This window comes from Equus quagga, chromosome 11 (assembly GCF_021613505.1).
Source record: "Equus quagga isolate Etosha38 chromosome 11, UCLA_HA_Equagga_1.0, whole genome shotgun sequence".
NCBI lineage: Eukaryota > Metazoa > Chordata > Mammalia > Perissodactyla > Equidae > Equus > Equus quagga.
In genome coordinates this window covers 90837336-90857159 of record NC_060277.1, presented here as the reverse complement: position 1 = coordinate 90857159, position 19824 = coordinate 90837336, and the positions used below count along the sequence as shown (strand labels likewise).

At 55.9% G+C, this 19824-nt stretch overlaps 1 protein-coding gene across 1 annotated transcript; it reads left to right on the top strand.

Moving 5' to 3' along the window:
- The first annotated feature begins 3969 nt into the window (after positions 1 to 3969).
- Positions 3970 to 19693, top strand: PDK2 (pyruvate dehydrogenase kinase 2). The gene is made up of 11 exons (XM_046677207.1): positions 3970 to 4238; positions 6115 to 6256; positions 12907 to 12978; positions 13437 to 13621; positions 14179 to 14268; positions 14470 to 14547; positions 16711 to 16787; positions 16880 to 16978; positions 17159 to 17266; positions 17920 to 18033; positions 18638 to 19693. The coding sequence occupies exons 1-11, from the start codon at positions 4121 to 4123 to the stop codon at positions 18776 to 18778; spliced, it is 1224 nt and encodes a 407-aa protein (XP_046533163.1). The 5' UTR covers positions 3970 to 4120; the 3' UTR covers positions 18779 to 19693.
- The last annotated feature ends 131 nt before the right edge of the window (positions 19694 to 19824 follow it).

The following is a 19824-nucleotide window of genomic DNA, read 5'->3' as shown; positions in this document are numbered from 1 at the left end:
CAGGCTGCATCTCCCTCAGTCCACCCCCAGCCCCTTACCAAGCCCGGTGCAGTCTGATGGATAATAGTATCATCTAGCTGACCCCTAGAAGGACAAAGCCAGGTGCAGGGGTCTTAGAGGCGGGGAAGGTGAAGACCTATGGAGGAGACACCAGCCCCCGCCCTTAGGATGCCCCAGTCTAAGGAATGGTCATAGACACATAACTGAGCTCCAGAACATAAAGTCAGGGAAGAGATCTGGGTAGACTGGATGGAATCCAAAATGGCTTCTTGGTGGACAGTGCGCTGGCCCTGGGGAGGGAGGATGTGGGTAGAGGTGGTGGTATGTAGGGCCCGGAAGAGGCAGGACCTACTTTGCTGTAGAAACAGGTAGTCCTGGATAATGGTGGAGGGAAGCTGGGTGAGAGGGTGGAGAGCTGAGAGCCCTCGTCAGGTGGCTTAATTCAGATAAGAACCTGCTTTTCTGCCTCAGTTTCCCCACCACTACCCTTAGGTACTGTGATGAGTAGATCAGAAGGTGAACCAGTGACCCAAGGCTGGAAAGACTAAAAATCACAGTATCCATTCCCCAGCCTCTGGGCAGGGGTACCTGGAACCCTCATCTCATGGCAGCCCCTCCGGGAGCGCTCCAGTACTGGGCCCACAGCATTGGACCAAGGCCTCCCCCTCCCCCTCCACGCTAAGGCTGTCCCCTCCACACAGGCCTGGGGGAATGAAGCAAGGCTGCTGTCCTCTTGGCTTCTTTGTCCTAAATTGTGACCTAGGTGCTTCTGTTAACTGTCCCCAAGTCTGTGACCTTTGGCAAGACTTCAATGAAGGCCGGAAATTACTATCCAGAGAAGCCTAGAGGCAAATCCTCCTGCTCTGAGAGCCCACAGGCCCAGGCTGTTCTCCCGGGATCTCCTCCTGATGTCTGCCTGGGCATCTCCAGGCTGCCTCACCGTGGCAGCTGACTGCCCTCCACTCCCTCCTCCGGAGCCCACCTCACATGGAGTCCTGGGCCCAGCACCTCCCCCACTCCTCCACCCGCCTTCACTTTCCATGCTGGGGTTTGCCCCTTCCCAGGTTGATTGACAGTGGAATGTCCAATTCCTCCAGGAAAACCCCAGCCCCGACCCAGACTCCCAGAACCAGTAATCAGAGACACCAGTTTATTTTCTAGAATCTGGGTTATTCACTCGGTCAGGAATAACAGCACATGTGGATTGGCGAAGCCCAGCTCAGGTTGAGCAGAGTTCAGTCCAGCTTAGCCCTGTGCTTTGCAGCCAATTCCTTCTTCAGAAAAAGGTGGGACCTACACATCCCTCTGGCCAGCTTCCCACACCCAGTCCCCCCTGCCCCGTCATGTGTGAGTGTGTGTGTGAGAGACTCTGTGCTTGGATGGGGACACACAGAAACACACACACACACACTCGAAAATAAGTGATTTTCAGGACTGGTGCAGCTACACTTTTATGAAAGAAACATACTGCCAGAGATGCAGCAATGCCCACTTATCAAAGGACCCTCTGCAGTGCCAAGCTTCTTGAGCTCCCTGGAGGGTCTTGGCTCTTGGATCGCTAACAGGACCCATCAAGGTGATTCTCCCCCTTCTGGGCACATGATTGATTGTACTTCCTGGGCCCTCCTGCTTGGGTGAGGTTGTGTGACTAATTCTGGCCAGGAGTCGTGAGCAGGAGGGAAGTGATCACTTCTGGCCTGAGGCGGTTCCTTGCTGGGCGAGACTCTCCCAGTTCTGCTTTCCCCACCTCTGTGTTAAGGTAAAGCTTCCCACAGTCTGAGTCCCTGAGAGCCCCTCACCAACTGTGATGTACACGCAGTGGGCAATTTGGGGACCTGGGGGTCCTGTTACCTCAACATCACCTAACCAAGCCTGACTGACAGACCACACCACGCCACTCCCACTACCGCCCAGCAGCAGTCTCTGCAGAAGGGATTTTGGTCAAGCACAGAGCCCACGTTATGAAGTCCAGCTCCAAGGGGAGAATCATGGGAAATCTCTTTCCCTCTCCTATCGCTAGCTTCAGAGCTTATGGCCTTTTCCTTGTTTAACTGCAACGATTATAGTAATAGCTGCCATTTATTGATTATTTACTATGTGCAGGCACAGGGCTAGGCTTTTTACATATAGTATACCATATACTCTTCCAGGCACTCACCAACATCATCAATCGCCTAACTGCTAGTCCGATGGATATTTAGTGATCCTCCCTGATACCTCTGTGGCCTGTCTCCCTGCCGACCCCACCCTCTTTTTCCCCCTCTTCTCCTTTCTATGTGCCTGGTGCTGGAGCTAGAGCAGTGAATCAGACTGACACAGCCCTGCCCTCTGGAGCTTAAAGTCTAGTGAGGGAGACAGAGGAGTGGGCAGGCGATCGCCCCTTAGTGTCATAAGAGCTAAAATGATGCTAAGATTAGGAGGTCTACGGACCCTTTGGAGGGAGCCCATAACCCAGCCTGGCAAGGTCAGGGACCTGAAGAACGGGTAGGTGAAGATGAGAAGAAAGAATGATCCAGACAGAAGAGACAGCATTTGCAACGGCTTGGAGATTGGAGGCTGGTTCAAGGCAGTAGATAAGTGGGGCTGGGAGCTGAGCAGAGAATGTGCAGAGACGAGGCTGGAGAGTTAACCCAGAGCAGATCGTGTGAGAACTGAAAAAGCTCCAGCCAGAAGTGGAGTCATTGAAAGGCTGTGAGCCAGGGAACTAATGAGTTCAAATTTGCAACTGAGAATGATCCCTGAGTCTCAGTTCCCTCATGTATAAAATGGGGATAATAATAGCACAATAGAGCTGTCTGGAGAAGTAAATGACATAATGCATGCAAACAGGGCTTGGCACATAGGTTAATATTCATTCAGCCAAGAGTCCCTTCCATCGTGAAGCCTTGCACAGGCTCTGTGTTGGCCATAATCACATTCTGTTAGAACTATTTATTTACTTATGTAGCTATCTCCCAAACTGATAAATGAAATGATCGAGGGGAAAGACCGTGTCTTAATCCTATATATATTCCCTGTTCCCAGCGCAAAACTTGGCACATATTAGGCACTTGTTAAGTGCCAGCCAAGGACCCAACAGCAAAGAGCCAAAACATCAAAGGGGCGAGTCAGAGGACCGGACGTACCTTGTTTGACCACAAGAGGGCGCGCTACGTTCCTACAGGAGAGCCGGGGCTGCTGGGGACCGGCGGGCTCGGCGCCCAGGACAAATCACCTTTTAGAACCTTTCTCTAAGGAAGCCCAGGGCGGAGAAGGTTGCTTTCTCAGGTCCAATGAGCTAGAGAATAATACAATAAAAGTGTTTTGAAAACTGCACTCGTAGGACGGATGGTAGCGGCGGCCTCCAGCGCCATAAGTCGTTAGTTAGGGTTTTGACTCAGTGTTTGTCAACTGGAAAAGCAAAGTGCCGCCTTTTCCTGAGCGGCTTGGATCCTCGTGAAAGTGGGTGGGCTGCACGTCTCTATGAGGGATTAGCACAGGCTTGCATCTTGATCCCGAAGTTTGCAAGCATTCACAGTCCGAGTCACTATCATCCGGCCTGGGAACCCACCCGACGCCCTGAGCGAGAGCAGGGAGGGATTGTGACAGGTGAAACAGGCCCCTTTGGGAGAAGGAGATTCGTGGAAGGCTCCCCGGCCAGATTCGGGGACCGCAAGTGAAGGAGACTCGGGGAGGAGCGCGGAGAGCAAGGAGTGGGGGAGGCAGAGGCCTAACGGGCCTCCGGGGAGGGAGGGGTTAACCCGGGCTCAGCTCCAGGAGGCGGGGGCGGAGCGACGGCTGGGAGGCGGGCTCTCGGCGCGGCCTCTCGCAAACAACAGGCCGCCGGGGCAAACAAGGGGTTAAGGGGGCGGGCCCGAGGGAAGCCACGTGCCGAGGCGAGGCGCTATTGGCTCTCCCGGAGTTGTTTGTGAGCGGCCATTGGCGACGTCGGTGGCGGCGCGACGAGCCGATTGGCCGGGGCCGGGGAGGGCCGTCGGGGCCGGGGAGGGGAGGAGGCGGCCGGACCGCTTCGCTGGGCCGGGCTGGGCCGGGCCGAGCCGAGCGGCAGCGCTACCCGCGTGGGGACCGGAGCCGGAGCCGGAGCCGGAGCCCGAGCCCGAGCCCGGCCGCCGCCGCCGCCATGCGCTGGGTCCGCGCGCTGCTGAAGAATGCGTCCCTGGCAGGGGCGCCCAAGTACATCGAGCACTTCAGCAAGTTCTCCCCGTCCCCGCTGTCCATGAAGCAGTTTCTGGACTTCGGTACGGCGCGGGCGGGAGGCAGCTGGCCGTGGGGCCCGCGGGGGGCTGGGTGGGGTGAATGAGGGGTCTCTTAAGGAAGGATTAACGCGGAGGAGGAGAGGCCCTGAGTGACAGGGCAGGGGCTTGGAGGGTCCAGGCAGGAACGGGTTAAAGGGAGGCAGGGCCGGCAGGGCCTGAAAGGGTTAAGGTATCCCGGTTGGAGAGACTGTCACTGGGCTGTGATGGGAAGTGGGGGCATTGAGAAGGAGGGGTCCAAGGTGTCTTCCTGAGCTTTGCCAGGGGTCTTGGAGAGTAAGGGGCAGGGAGGGACTAGGGTGTCTCCAGGCTTAAAAGGTTAATGGGAGTTGTTCTGGTACCTCTAAGAGTGTGGGACTGAGAGGAAACACGCGGAGGGGGCGGGGCGGGAGTCGGGGTGGGGGGAGGGCGGGGGGGGTGGTGGATGCTGGTGGGAGTTACAGTTGGGTTGGGAGGTGCAGCCTCCTGGAAGGAGACCTGATCTGGGCACCAAGGAGTCAGTTGGGGGAGGGGGCTCTTTCAGAACATACCAAAAGGAGAGAGGCCCCTGACCAGTGTATGGCCACCCACTGAAGGAGCTGGCCCCCAGCTGTCTCAGTGGACAAGGACACTTGAAGATCAAATCTGCTCCGGCCTGGCCGCCTGTACCCTGCTGGGCAGGGTCTGGGGCACCATGAGGTGGAGTCAGGTGGCTTGTACCCACCCTTGGCTGCCCCTGGGTTCCTGGGCCAGGATCACCAACCACTGGCATTGTGGGGGTGGCTCTAGAGCAGGAGCAAGGCTGTGCCAGCGTGGTGACTGAGACAGGCATTGTGTGGGCCGTGTCTGTCCCCACGATATTTCCATGGTGCCAGCTGGGGATTAGGAGGGGATGTGCAGGTCTCTCTAGAGTAGAGGAGACAGTGGCTGGCTCAGGTTACAGCTGCGTCACTGATGGGAAGGGGCGGGGAGGTGGCAGTCAGGACACAGGGCCGCGTTCCAGGACTCGTTTCCCTGCCCCCTGCCCTGTTTGAGCTGCCTCCATGTAGGAAAGCCTCCTGGGCCCACTCCCAGCCACCAGCAGATGTCCAGTCCAGACTGGACCCCCATTACAGAAATGTCGGAATCGGGTGGGACTCACAGTAGAGTTTGGTCCACTTGCAGTACAGTGGGGGAAACTGAGACATGATGGGGACATGCCCTGAGTGACAGCGTTGGAAGCAGAACCTGGCCTAGAAGCTAGGTCTCCCAACTCTGGGCCATGGCCTTGTTCAGTCCTCCACCTCCTCTTCATGTGAAGCCAGACCAGGGACCGAGGTATTTGTGTTCCCATCCTTGGGCCCTGTTTGCCTCACAAGTGGGCATTAATGCAGGGGTGACCCTACAGTGGGCATCAAGACTGGGCTGGGTGAAGAGGGCCTGGGCCAGAGCTGATGCTGGGACCCTGTAACTGTGGTGGTCCAGGCATAGCTCCCCTCAGCCAGAGCCCGGCCTCAGGAAGGGATGGACTCCCCAGGCTCCTCCTCCCACCTGCATCAACCTCCCCAGAGGGAGTGTCTCCTAGGAGGGAAAGAAAGAGAAGTGAGGTAACTTAGGCCAGAGGCAGCTCCATGTGGGCCTGGGAGTCGCCCTGTCCCCTGTGGTTGAAGCCAGGCAGGGTTCAGCTGTCAGCTGGGGATGGGGAGAGGATGCAGCCTCTCAGAGGGTTGGGCGGGGAGTGGTCGGAGCATTGCAGGGTGTTAGGACAGTTGACTTGCTCTGTACCCCTGGTCCCTTCTCTGAGCCCTCAGGAAATGAAGGATTTAGTTGAGCTGCCCCCTGAGATATCCTCTGGCTCTGATGGTTTGCGGCTCTGTGGGCTCACCTCTCTCTCGCCCACCAGGGTCCAGCAATGCCTGTGAGAAAACCTCATTCACCTTCCTCAGGCAGGAGCTGCCTGTGCGCCTGGCCAACATCATGAAGGAGATCAACCTGCTTCCCGACCGAGTGCTCAGCACCCCCTCGGTGCAGCTGGTACAGAGCTGGTGAGCAGGGGCTAGGTCCCCACACCTCTCCCTCCATTGCCAGATGCCTCTGGGCTCAGACATGGAGTCCCCATGCTCCCAGCAGCCTTGAGGGAGGCGAGGACAGAGAGGAAGCACAGGGACTCCGAGAGGCCAGGGAGCTGACAAAGTCAAGAGGAATGCTAGGCCAGAGCAGGGACTAAGACCGAGCTCCTAGCCTCCATGTCTGGGGGACAGCCCTACACTTACCATCCTCCTTTCTCTGGAAACCCAGGATCCACCCAGGAAATTGTTTTCTTAGCCAAAACCCCAAAAGAGACTAATGTCAGCATTCGCCACCAGCCCTGGTCCTGAAAACCCTTCCCCTGTTGGGTACTGTTTACCTGGGGCGAGTTTGTGGGAAACAGAGAGACAGGAAGAAAGAAATCTTCAAATTATATAATCCAAGCTACAAGTCAGACTGTTTTAGGTGTTGGAAAATATTCAAATAGACACAAGGATGGCACAGTCCCCACCCCAAAGTGGAGGGGCAGAGACCAAAAGTTTACCAAAAATGCAGAGCAGCCGTAGCGGAGGGAAAGGCTCAAAGTTCACTGAAGACCTCTGACCCCGGTTAAGTAACTGGATGACGTTAGCCCGTGGCCGGGCACAGGAAGAATAAACAAGAGTTTACTCTGTAACTGGGCACATAAATGGCTAATCGTGGTCTGTCTTCAGTGGCACCTGTGCGGAAATCTTTGCCAGTTCTTTAGCTGTGGTAGGTATGGCTGTGATTTCCTGTCTGGTTCACGAGCTGCATCCACACCTGCTTTTGGCCCAGTGCCATGCTAGGTGCAGGAAAAAAGCAGCTGCCCCGGGGAGCCCGTGATCTCGTGGGGAGAATGGAAGAGGGTGAACTGAGTGCTACAAAGATAGTGGGAGGACTAGTGAGCTGCTGAAGTTTCCTTTTACTTACAGTAAGAATCAAAATATTATTTCAAAGTAACATTGCTTGGGGTTTTGTCCCCTAGTTGCAGAAGTATAACACGCTCACTTCTGTGTTTGGGAAACACAGGAAAGCGGATAGAAGAGAATGCTGACCACTACCCTCCCCCCAGAACCAAACGCTGTTAAGGGTTTATTGGTGCCCTTCCAGCATTTTTTCTATGCATGGATATGCATATGCATGACTTATTCTAATTAAACGAGACATGGGAAGGAAAGTGTTTCACACACAAGGCCAGACACATAGCTGGTGCGCAACGAGTGTGTATTGCATCAGAAAGTTGTGGGGAAGTTGCAGTGGACACATAAAGGAGGTGACATGTCCCTCGGCCTTACAGGGTGCCTGTGTGAACCTGGACCTAGAAAGAAGGGAAGGGCATTCCAAACCAAAGGAACTACTTGTGCTAAGATGTCGAGGCAGGTGAGGGCCCAGCTGGGGCGTCCAAGAACTGAGTTTGTGGATATAGTGCTGTTAGTGCAAGCTGTGAAGGTGAGAGGGGGCACGGAGGGCAGAGCCTAATTTCATGTAGCCCAACCAGATCACCCCTTGCTGGGCCCTGTCCCTCAGAGGTCCAGGACCTCTAAGCCAACCAGCAGTTCCTACCATGGGGCGCTGTGGAAGTCATGAGGGGGAGACAGAAGGTGCCATCTGTTCTCCCCACACCTCCTCTGGCTCTCTCCGGCTGATTGACCTGGCTGCCTCTCCAGCTGGTTCCTGACTCCAGGACAGGGCTTCCCAGGCCCCTCCCTGCACATTGTGTTCCTAAGAGAGCCAGGGGATGTGGGGAGGGTGGGCAGGGAGCTGCTGAACTGTCGTGACGCCCCCAGGCGTCCGAAGAGCCTCTCCGAAGATAAGTTACTCGTGTGGGAGCTTGCCCTGACTTAGTCTTCCCTCAAAGCTTGTAAGTAATGTCAAGCAACAACAGAAGGGTGTGAAGTTAGGCAGGAGAGAACATTTCCCAGTGCATGATTCAGCTTAAAGGAGAGCTGGCCAAGGGATTGCCAGAGCGTCCTGACACGCTGAAGGGACAGCTTGCTGAGATCATTTCCACAGAGTGGGCATCAGCTGCAGCAGGAGGGATGGAGGTCTGAAGGCAGGAAGGACTTCCTGACAGGGACGAGGTGGCCACCTGTGAAAGAGTGCAGACCTCCTTCTCCAGGAGAATGCCCCTGCCAGCTTGGATGATGGAGGCGGTGGAGGAGGGCAGGGTTTTACAAGAGGATGGGGACGACCTACCAGGGAGCCTGGCAGGAGAGCCACTAGCCTCAGAGTCTGATGAGTAAGGAGCAAAACCTCCCCTTTGGAAAACGGAGAAGTCCTGAACAGATGCTGTTAGTAGGGGTGGTCATGGTTAATGTGTGGTAATAGCTAATGGGGTTTCTACTCACCGGGGGAGAGGTTCTAGGCAAGAGTCACAGTTGGCAATTCGAGAGTCACTGGTTCTAAATAAAGCTGATGCATTATTTCCATTGGACAGAGTTGGTGGGGCCAGACTCTGTTTTGGAAGTGGCTGGAAGGACTTGGAAAGCCCTGGGTGTGGCATCAGCATGCTTGACTTGAGGCTTGGCTTCACTGCTTGCTAGACAGTTGATCCTTAGCCATCCCTATGGTCTCTCTGAGTCTCAGCCTCCTCTGCTGTACAATGGGGGAAGCCATTCTGTTTCTAGGTGGCACGTGCCCCTGATAGCTGTGAAATTGTGTGGAACTCTGTAAGCACAAGCGATGTGCCTACGCTTCTGGGCAGCAGCACCTCCAGGCCAAAAGTGATGTGGTTGTGGCTGAGGTTCGCTTTGACACTGTATCCCAATAGTGATGACAATGACAGAGCAGACAGACTTGAAGGGGCTGCTGTGTATCAGGCATTGTTCTCAGTGTGCCCGCATATTAACTCATTTCGCCTTCAGCATGACCTTACGAAGCAGGCCTAGTTACCATCCCCATTTTATAGATGAAGAAACTGACGTTTGGAGAGGTTAAGGAACTTATCTGAGGTCACTCAGGAAGTCAGTGGGAGAGCCAGGCTTCCAGCCCAGGCTGTGTGATCTGCAGGCTGCATTCTTGGAGGGAAAGGAAAGTGCTGGGACAGTGGCCTGGCATCAGAGAGTTCACATCTCCCAGTGCAGGTCAGTGGGAAAGTGGGATGCACCCTACAGAAATCTGACAGCTGCTGTTGCTGGAGCACAGATGGGGTAACCTCGACTCCTCTCAACAGAGAAAGAGCCTGACGGAGGGTGTAGAGTCGGTGGGATGTGCTTCCAGAAAGCTGGGGGTTGAGTGAGAGTTGCAGAGTAGAATCAAATGACAGCAAGTCCCTCCTGTCACTAAACAGAGTCTTTGCGGGGCTTATAGGGAAGGGGGTGGGAGGCAGGATGGCTGGCCCCTTCTCATGAACCTCCCTTGCTGGTCAGCAAGGTGTGTGGACTCCCCCAGCCTGTGGGCCCCCCACCCCCACAGGAGCCAGTCCTCACCCTGTGAAGAGTGACCACCACCAGGGCAATGGCTCCAGGCACCCAGGGCCTGCTCCGCGCCAGGCACAGGCTGGGGCTTTAGCCCAATGCACCCATTCACTCCCTCAGCCACCCCTGCAGGATCGGAGTAGAGACTTGACCTGCATCCTCTCTTCTAACTGCACCACAGCCCCGCAGAATGCCCACTGCTGTGAGCCCATTTTACAGACGAGGACCTCAGTGGCTCAGGGGCCTCTTTAGGGCACAGCCAGCAATGGGACCTGAGTCTGCCTGGCTCAGGGCTCTTGGCCACCACCCCTCCACAGAGTGGCCTCAGGACACGTCTCTCATCTCTCCCCTTCTCACGTGCCATCACCTTGTTCACACCCCTTGTCTCCAGCGGCTGTCACACTGATGCACACGCCCACAGGCGCACAGACTTACACATACTCCCCACTTGCTCAGCACTCCCTCCTGCTCCCTCACAAGCCTGCACCCCCTCCCCCGTCACCCTCACACTCATTCCAACACACACACATCAGCTGCCTCTCCCCACATTCCACCCCTCCTGCCTCCCAAATCCACAGCTCTGGACTGGCTAGAAAGCCCCAGAAGGCGGGGTTTGGGACCTCCACCTTACCCTGGGCCAGGGGCAGGAAGCTCGAGATCTCACCAAGGGAGTCTTGGGCCGCCTTGCTTACTGCTGTGGTCGGTAGGCCCAGGCCATCCCTCGGGTGTCATGTTGGGCCCCCACTGCCTGTCTAAGGCTAGTTCTTTCTCTGGCCCTGGAAGGAGTGGGCCGCCCAGGAGCCAGCATCACTCCACCCTGTTGTCTCTCCTTTAGGACCAAGATCTGGCCCAGGGTGAGAGCTGGTGTGCCAGGCCTCTGGGGGCTTCAGGCCAGGTCTGGGTCCTCTGGGAAGAGTCCTCCTTGTCTTCCCCTCTCCCTTCCGAGAGTGTGCCCAGACCGCTCCCCTGAAGGAGTGGCTCTGCAAGGGAGACAGGCAGGGATTCCAACCCTGACTCACGGGCCAGGAGCCCGAGGCCTGGGGCGGGCAACTCTCCCATACCTGTGGTGGCAGGCGCTGTCTGTTGTCAGTCCATCCTGGTGCCCTTTGCTCTGCTTCATTGGCCACGTGCCCAGGCCCCGTTTCTGCCCTCTGGGGTTCGTTAGGCAGCCACAGAGGGCGATGCCAGCAGCTAGAGCACTCACCATACCCCTGGGTGCTGGTATTCTGGCCGTGCCCCACTCCTGGCCAAGCACGGGCCAAGCCTGTCAGGGCCTTCCAGCTCTGCCCTGCTCCCTCCCTGCTTGCCCCTCGGGTCTTGGGAAGGAGTTCCAGGGCCCCTACTCTCCAGCTGGTCTCCTCCTTTTCCTCTCTCTACCTACCTCCTCGCCCCCCGTCCCCTCTCCCTCCAAGAATTGTGTGAGCATGAAGCTGTATCATGGGCGTGGATAGGGGACAAGGGGTTTGGAGTCCCACAGGCCTGCGAGAGAGAACCCCAGCTCTGCACGTTAACTTCCTCGTCTGTAAAACTGGTCTAGCGGTAGTGCCCACCCCACAGGGTAATCGTGGAGGTTAAAGTCAGGGAGGAGGTTAGCACAGAGCAGAGCCCTGGCACAAGGCTGGTACCCAGTAAATGCTGTCTGTTAACACCATCAACATCAGGAGCGTCACTGTTAGGACCAGTGTAGACGGTGAGCAGCTGGCCTTGTGGTATAGACTTGGAATCAGACAGACCTGGGTTAGAATCCCAGCACCACTGCTTACTGTGTGGCCCAGGGTATGTCACCTGCCTTCTCTGAGCTGGTTCCCTTGTCTGCAAAAGGGTAAAATACTGTGTGCTCACCCAGGCTGCTGGGAGAGGGCAGACTCTGTGTAGCCTCAGCACAGGCGGCACTGACGGTCATTGCGTAAGTGCTGGCTGTTATCAGACTCCAGGGAGACTGAGGGGAGGCCTTAGAAGTGCCGCTCTGGTTGTCTGCTGGGGCTGCAGGGATGGGGAGGCAGAGGGGCAGAGCTGATCTCTCCTGCTGTCTCCCCCAAACCCCCATCAGTGATGACGCCACCTCCTGCGGGCGCTGTGCTGGGCCTGGGTGGGGAAGGCAGGCCGGGAGCACCAGGGCTGGGACGGCCCCATTCCTTCCATCCAAATATGGTGTGATCCAGAGCCTACAGCAGTACAACCAGGAGGAGGCTGTCCAGTGCTCCCCGGAGGGCTCAGAGGATGCTCTCAGCTGCTGTCTATGTTGAGCCACTATTCATAACAAAAGCAAGCGTCTGGAGAGTGCTCACTATGTGCCAGGCACTGTGCTAACTGTCACATTAATCCTCACCAAAACACAGTAATAGCAGTAGGTGCAAAAGCCCCCCCATTTTCCTGATAAGGAAACTCAGGTCCAGAGAGGTTCCACAGCTTAGCCAGGGCCACCCAGCTTGAAGTGGAGAAGCCAAGACTGGGAGTCGGCAGAGCCAGCTCCCGAGGCAGCTCTCACCCTCTTCTCTACTGTCTTAAGCCAGAGGAGGAAGAGCGGCAGTCGGCAGGTGAAGGGGGGAGGGCGTTCGGGGCAGAGGGCACCTCAGGACTGGTGGGCTAAGCGACTGGAGCAGCCCCAGCCTGTACAGTGGCTGCGCTGGAGACTCCAGTCTTACATTATAGCGCTTCCCAGCTGCGGGCTGCTTCAGGCCTCAGCTGAGGGGCCTGTGCAGTAGGGCTAATTCCTCACCCAGGAATGCTCCTGCTGTGATGGGGCCTGTTCTAGAGCTCCTCAGGGCCCTCAGCAGGCCCTCCTTCCGCCAGAGACAGGGCTGGGCATGCCCACCCCACCCCCCCGGGGCCTTTGCACCCACCACTGAAAATCCAGTTCCTTAGGTAGATCACCCAGTCCTGGTGTCCAGCCCGGAACCGCCCAGCCCAGAGTCGGGGGTGTGAGGCTGTCATCTCCAAGCCCCTTCCAAGACTACTATTCTTGCATTCCAAAGCAAAGGTGTTCTAAGGGGACCAACAAATTAGAGATTTTCTTGCATAACTTACTGTGTTGTCAGGGCAACTCAACATACAGATGAAATGGAGTGAGAGAAATTGTGCTACAGCTTGTCGACCGGTGCAGCTCTGTGTGGTGCCCACAGTAGGGGCAGAACAAGAATGAGGGCAGCCGAGTTGAGTGGAAAGGGGGCCTGGCCTGGCGCCGCCTGGAGCTGAGGCGATGTTCTCCCACCCCCACCCCTTGTACACAGGTATGTCCAGAGTCTCCTGGACATCATGGAGTTCCTGGACAAGGACCCCGAGGACCATCGTACCCTGAGCCAGTGAGTAAAGGCCCTGGTTGGGGGCAGGAGGGCAGGTGCAAGCAAGGGGCACCCCGGATCATAGCCCCCAGGGCAGAAATGCCAGTAGGCTGGAAGAAATGACCCCTGCCCTCAGGGATATCCAATCTGAGGGAGGAAACAGACTCTGCTTCAGGGAGCCTAAGTCTGATGGGAGAGGCACAGCCGCCATTCTCAGGGAGGCCCTTGTCCCCAGTGCGCCCTGAGTCTAATGGGGGGAGCCAGGCCCCACCCCTGGGGAGCTCCCAGGCCGCTAGGCAGCAGTGGGAGATTCAGCGTGGTCTTCGGGAGGAGTAGGGAGGGCACTGTGTGTCCATCATCAGGTTGGGAAGGGGTGAGTGGGTGAAGACACGTGGAGAGGAGGTCAGAAGCGGGGGAGAGTCTGAGGGTGTCCCCAGGACTGGGACTGGGTGGGGGCCAACATCTGCCCCTCCTCACAGGTTCGCTGACGCCCTAGTCACCATCCGGAACCGCCACAATGACGTGGTGCCCACCATGGCGCAGGGCGTGCTGGAGTACAAGGACACCTACGGCGATGACCCCGTCTCCAACCAGAACATCCAGTACTTCCTGGACCGCTTCTACCTCAGCCGCATCTCCATCCGCATGCTCATCAACCAGCACAGTGAGCCGGGGCCATGAGGGGCGGTGTAGGGGGGTCAAGGGCAACGCTGAAATGTGTTGTTTTAAATGTCTACAGAATGCCAAATTATGTCACCTTTTTAAAAAGTGTTCAGTGTAGTATTCATAAAACTCATTACGTTCGGAAACAGGTTGTTTAGAGTTTTTTATTCCAGGAGTATTCACTATGCTTGTTGAGAAATCATAGCCAATCGAAAATTAAATGAATTCCTCACACTCAAGTAATTTAAAACATGAGATGGTAAAAATTATGTTTAAACGGTATAGCAAAAGAGAAGGAATGAATGTGATGTGGGATGTGATGTGGGATGAGCCCTCTGAGAAGAAGCAAGCTTCAAGCCTGCAAAGGTCCAAAAGTGGCCTGAGCCAGGGATGGAGGGGTCAGGGGTCAGGTGTCAGGGGAGGGAGGGCACAAGGGTGGGGAGGGGGTGCAGTTTTAGGGCTAGAGGCAATCAATATGGAGGTAGAGAGCTGGAGAGCCCTGGGGAAGAGGGAGAGATGGGGCAGGCCAACAGCTCCCTCCTTCCCGTCCGCCTGCAGCCCTGATCTTTGACGGCAGCACCAACCCAGCCCACCCCAAACACATCGGCAGCATTGACCCCAACTGCAACGTCTCCGAGGTGGTGAAAGGTAAGCATCCCCACGGTGCCTGGCCTATAGAGGGACCCCATGACCCCTCCAAGCTTCCCTGGCCAGAAGGTGACCCATTCCCCAGTGGGTGGGGGCCACATCCCCATGGATTTAATGTTGGTGATGGCCAGTGTCGGTGCCAAGAGCACTGCCTGCTGGGTGTGCCACCCGATTCCCTGCATGGCCCCTCTGTTCCCTCAGATGCCTATGACATGGCCAAGCTCCTGTGTGACAAGTATTACATGGCCTCACCTGACCTGGAGATCCAGGAGATCAATGGTGAGTGAGCGAGACTGTGTGGATGTGTGTGTATGTCTGTCTGTCTAAGGGCTGGGGATATGGGAGAGGAAGACGAGATGGGGAATCAGGAAATGAACTGTTACCTGGATGGGGGAGAAGCAGAGTTATTGTATTGTTATTATTATTATTAATTTGATAAATATTTATTAAGCAGTAAATACAACAGGCAAGGTCCCCATTCCCATGGAGCTTACATTCTTGGTGCTGGGGAGGTTGGGGAATGGGGCCTTTAACCAATGAACAAATAAATATAAACAAGATAATTTCAGATCATGATGAGTGGCAGGAAGGAAATAAAATGTGGTAACGTGACAGTGATGGGGAAGAGTGGTATATTAGATGGGATATCAGTTTGGCTGCCTTCCCAGAATCCAAATAACAGGGGCTTAATTAAGGGAGAGGTTTCCCTCTTTGCAGCCCCTGGGTGGAATGGTCAAAGCTGGCTACCCACCCTCACGTCTCAGTTCCAGCCTGGAGAAGGGGAAAGAGGATATGGAAGGCAGGGCTCAGCAGTAGAACCCATCACTTCCCTAAGTCCTGGCCACCCCAGCTGCAAGGGAGGCTGGGAATTTAGTCTTTGGCTGGGCACCCATGTGTCCAGCTAAAATGTTAGGGGAGGGAGGTGTCCATGACCAAAAGAAGAAGGATGAATGGATACAAGAGAATGGGTACAGGGGTCCTACTTTGGATGGGGTAGTCAAGGACCAGAAAGAGCAGTGTGGTGGATGACAGGTTGGAGAGAGAGGCTGCGGCATCAGGGCCAGTGGGCCGTGGACAGGAATTGGGATTTTGAATGCACTGGGAGCCACTGGAGGGTTTGAAGCACAGTAATGACAGAGTGCGACTTACATTCTAAAGATAATTAGAGGTTGGAGGAGGCAGGAGAGGACACAGGAAGACCACTGGAGGTTACTGTAGGAATCCAGGCAAGGGGAAGGGAAGACAGCAGAGATGGAAAGAAGGGGGTGGGTTTGATAAATGTCTTGGAGGTAGGGATATAAAGGAAAGGAGGATCAGGGACCTGGGAGGTATCTCCATCCTTTCCCTCACCCACCTGCTCCTCAGCCAGCCGCAGCCTGTGTGCTAGAAATCCAAGATGTCTCATGCCTCTGTACCTGGTAGTCACCCTGCCCACATCCTAATTTTCCCTTAAGCCCAGTTTAAGTCCAGCTCCTCCGAAAAGCCTCCCCAGACCTCCCGGACAAGACAGTTAGGCCCCCGTCTGTCCCAGGTATACCTCTGTGTTGCACTGTTTGAATTACTTGGAGGCAGAGACCAAAGGGTGCAGACAGGCCACTTTGCTTCAGTGTCCCCAGAGTCAAGCCCGGGGCCTGGCACACAGCTCTGGGTACAACACCGAATGTGAAAGTCAGTTGTGTGTTTCTCTGTCTGGATTTGAATTTCTGCGAGAATTGGGCTAAATCTTGCTCATCTTTATGTTCCCCTGCCCAGCACCACTCCTGAGATTCGTTCATTCATTGATCCATTGTACATTTATTGAGCTCCTGCTACATGCAAAGCTCTGTGCCAGGCACTAGGAAAAGACACACCGTCCCTACCACCAAGAAAATCTCCAGGCTAGAGTGATTCTTGGGGAGCAGGATGCTGGTGTCAGAATCATCAGGGAAGCATCCCTCTCCCCTCCCCACTAGGTGAAAAGCTCTCCAGGGGATTCTGTATCCAGATGAATGCTAGTAGGCTGGATATAAGATGGATAGATACTATTTGAATGGATGAATGATGGATAGACAAGCAGTGGATGAATAGAACGGATGGGGTGGATATTGGAGAGATGTACTCTATGAATGAATGGATAGATGAGGATAGATGTTTGAAGAGATGCATAGTTGGATGGTTGAATGGACATTGGATGGATGGTAGAGGAATTAATGGATACAATGGGTAAATGGATGGATGGACAGACGGACATTTGTGTAATTGGATTCTGTATGGATAGATAAGTGGTTGAATGGACACTGAATGAATGGATCAATGGATGAATGAATGCTGGATGAATGGATGAACAGATAGATGGACATAGATGGGTGTTGAATGCTGGGGGCTAGATGCTATATGAATGAATGTTGAATGGTGATGAACTCTTGACAATTTCCTGATTGCTGGTCTTGACTTGCTTGGCAGCAACCAACTCCAAACAGCCAATTCACATGGTCTATGTCCCCTCCCACCTCTACCACATGCTTTTTGAACTCTTCAAGGTGAGGAGGCTGGGAGATGGTCCTTTATAGGGGGTGGGGGGCGGTTAGGGCTAGGCTTCTCTCACTCATCTCTTACCTCTTTCCCTCCCCAGAATGCCATGCGAGCAACTGTGGAAAGCCACGAATCCAGCCTCACTCTCCCACCTATCAAGGTCATGGTGGCTTTGGGCGAGGAAGATCTGTCCATCAAAGTATATGACCCTTAACTTTGGGGGCCAGAGAGCAGTGGGGTGGAGACGTCCCTCCTGTCAGGAGATGGGCTTGGGAAAGACCCTGGGGATGGGGAAGACCATGGGTCAGGGGTGTCAAGGGGTGTGGGGGTGTGGAAAACTGAGGTCTGGAGAGCCCCTGACATGTCCCATCTCCCCCAGATGAGTGACCGAGGCGGGGGTGTCCCCTTGAGGAAGATTGAGCGACTCTTCAGCTACATGTATTCCACAGCACCCACCCCCCAACTCGGCACTGGGGGAACCCCACTGGTGAGATGGCTTCACTCCAGTCCCCCTCCTACTTCCTGAAGGATGCCTGTCTGTCTTTTCCTCTCTTCTCATCAAGTTGTCACTCTTCCCCCTCTCTCGTTTCCTTGTCTCTCGTGGTCTCTCCGTTCTTGGGCGGCTGTGTGTGACATCAGTCACCTCTCCCTGGTCTGGGCCACCCTGCTCCTCTGGTCTCCCCCTAGCCTGCACCCAACCTACTTATCTGTGCCTGTCTGTCTGTCTGTCTGTCACCTTTTCTCAATTCTCCCTCCTCCCAAACTTACCTTTCTCCTTGCGTTGTTCAACCTGCTGACATCTCCCTGCCCATTCCCAGTGGAGTAGTCAGGGCTAAGTTTGGGAAATAGAGATTCTGAGGAGCCCAGTGACCTGTCCAGACCCCCTGGCCACCAGGGCCGAGCTCCTCTTCCTGCCCCGCTGACTGTCCGCCACCCCCGTGCCTGCTCAGCCTTCTTCCCTCATCCCACACCCCATCTTGCCTTGGCGCTCTCCCTATCTCACATCCTCTCCTCACCCCAGTTCTGGGAATCCCCCTGCACAACTCCAGCTCAGCACTCCACACTCAGCACATGGGTGCCTGCAGCTCCAGGAGGCCCAGCACCAGCCTCCTAGCACACCCCCTTCCTGTCCCCTTGCAGGCTGGCTTCGGGTACGGGCTCCCCATTTCCCGTCTCTATGCCAAGTACTTCCAGGGGGACCTGCAGCTCTTCTCCATGGAGGGCTTTGGGACGGACGCTGTCATCTATCTCAAGGTGAGGCCCCTGCCTGCAGAGCCCGGCTACGGGGTTTGCCGACAGGGCGGCAGGACTGGCCTGTTGTTAGGTTTCCTTTCCATCCCTCCAGTCCTTTCCTGATTCCAGACTCAGAGAATCAGAGCAAAGCTACAGTTTCCTACCCTCCAGACACTCCCAGCATGGCAGGCAATGTCAGGGGGTCCATGTCCATGATTAAGACCCCTGTTCTGGGGACCCCTGACTTGTTAGACCCAGAAGGAAGCAGGGAAACTACAGAGATCTTTTCCTTCAGCTCAGGGGGGTACTGAGGCCCAGAGTTAGTGACCTTGTTCAAGGTTACACAGCTTGGCTTCTCCCTCTCCCTCCCTGACCCTGTGAGTGAGCAGCCTTCTTAAGTGGGAGGAACGAGACGTGGAAAGGATGGACCCTTTCATGGGTCTTCCTGGGCCGGGGTTACTTGCCACAGCCAGCGTCTGGCACCTGGCTGGGCTGACTCAGATATGGGGTCAGAGGTGTGGGCCACAATTGGTGGCCACCACAGCCCACCTTGCAGCAAGGGTGGTCTGCTGAGGAGTGAGCAAGGTGCAGGGACGTGGGAGAGGCTGACCCTGCTGCTCTCCAGGCCCTGTCCACGGACTCGGTGGAGCGCCTGCCTGTCTACAACAAGTCAGCCTGGCGCCACTACCAGACCATCCAGGAGGCTGGCGACTGGTGTGTGCCCAGCACGGAGCCCAAGAACACGTCCACGTACCGTGTCAGCTAGGGGCCGCCCCACTCCTCTGCACCTGAGAGGATGGACTGCGGTCTCCGGGACCGGCCACCATGGTGACCCTCCCCAGCATCCCCAGGTTGGGGGAGGCTCTCCCTGATGACCAGCTTCTGTCTGTGAAAATCACTGCGGTGCCCAATCTGTGGTGACCCCTAAGTGCCAATCTCTGTCTCATGGAGACCCCTAGGCGGTCTCCCTGGTGTCCAATCTCTGTGGGCGATGCCTGAGGATTGGGGATGTCTCCACCCTGATGGGGTATCCCAGAGTTATGTCGCCTCTCTGAGACCAGGGCTGCCACTTTTCTGCCAGGGGTCCTAGATCTCCCTCACTGCCCTCCATAGTCCTGGCCTTCCAAGCGGATGTGTTCCTGCTTGCCTTAGTCCCAAGCCTGCACAGGCATCCTGGCCCTGGTCCGGGGTCAGTGTTAGGAAGGGGTCAGCTGCCCCTACATCTAGGGTAGTGGGTGGGAAAGGGGATGCACCCTTGGACCCATGGTTGGGGACCTGGTCTTGCAGCCTCTCCCTCCACTCAGAGCTTTAAGGTCAAGGTTGGGAGGGAGGGAGTTCTCACCAGGGGCTCACCCCTAAAGTGGAGGAACCTGGGAGGACCCAGAGGTTCAAAGCCCTGCAGGCGGCCCCAGCAATGTTTCTGCCGCCTCCCCAGCCCTTCTCCGGCATGTCTTCACGTACACACGCCCACACAGCCCGCCTGAGCTCCAGACCCCAGCTCCCACTGTGCCCAACATGTGTGCCAGGGTGGCTCTCCCTAGAATGCTCTGTGTACATAGCTAGTTTTATAGCCCTGAATTCCCCCACCCTGCCCCTTAGCACACAGGGGGTTAAAGTTGTGTGCTCCTCCGAGTGGCTGTGATGGTGACAGTGACATCCACAGTAAAGAGATCGAATGAGACTGCGGCCTGGCTGCTTTCCTGGGGGGAAGAAGATCCACACGTGCAAGTGCATGTAGGCTGCAGTCCCTGTGACCAACGTATGACGCGCTCGGGACACCCACCCAGCTCAGGACACAGCCCGGTGTGTACC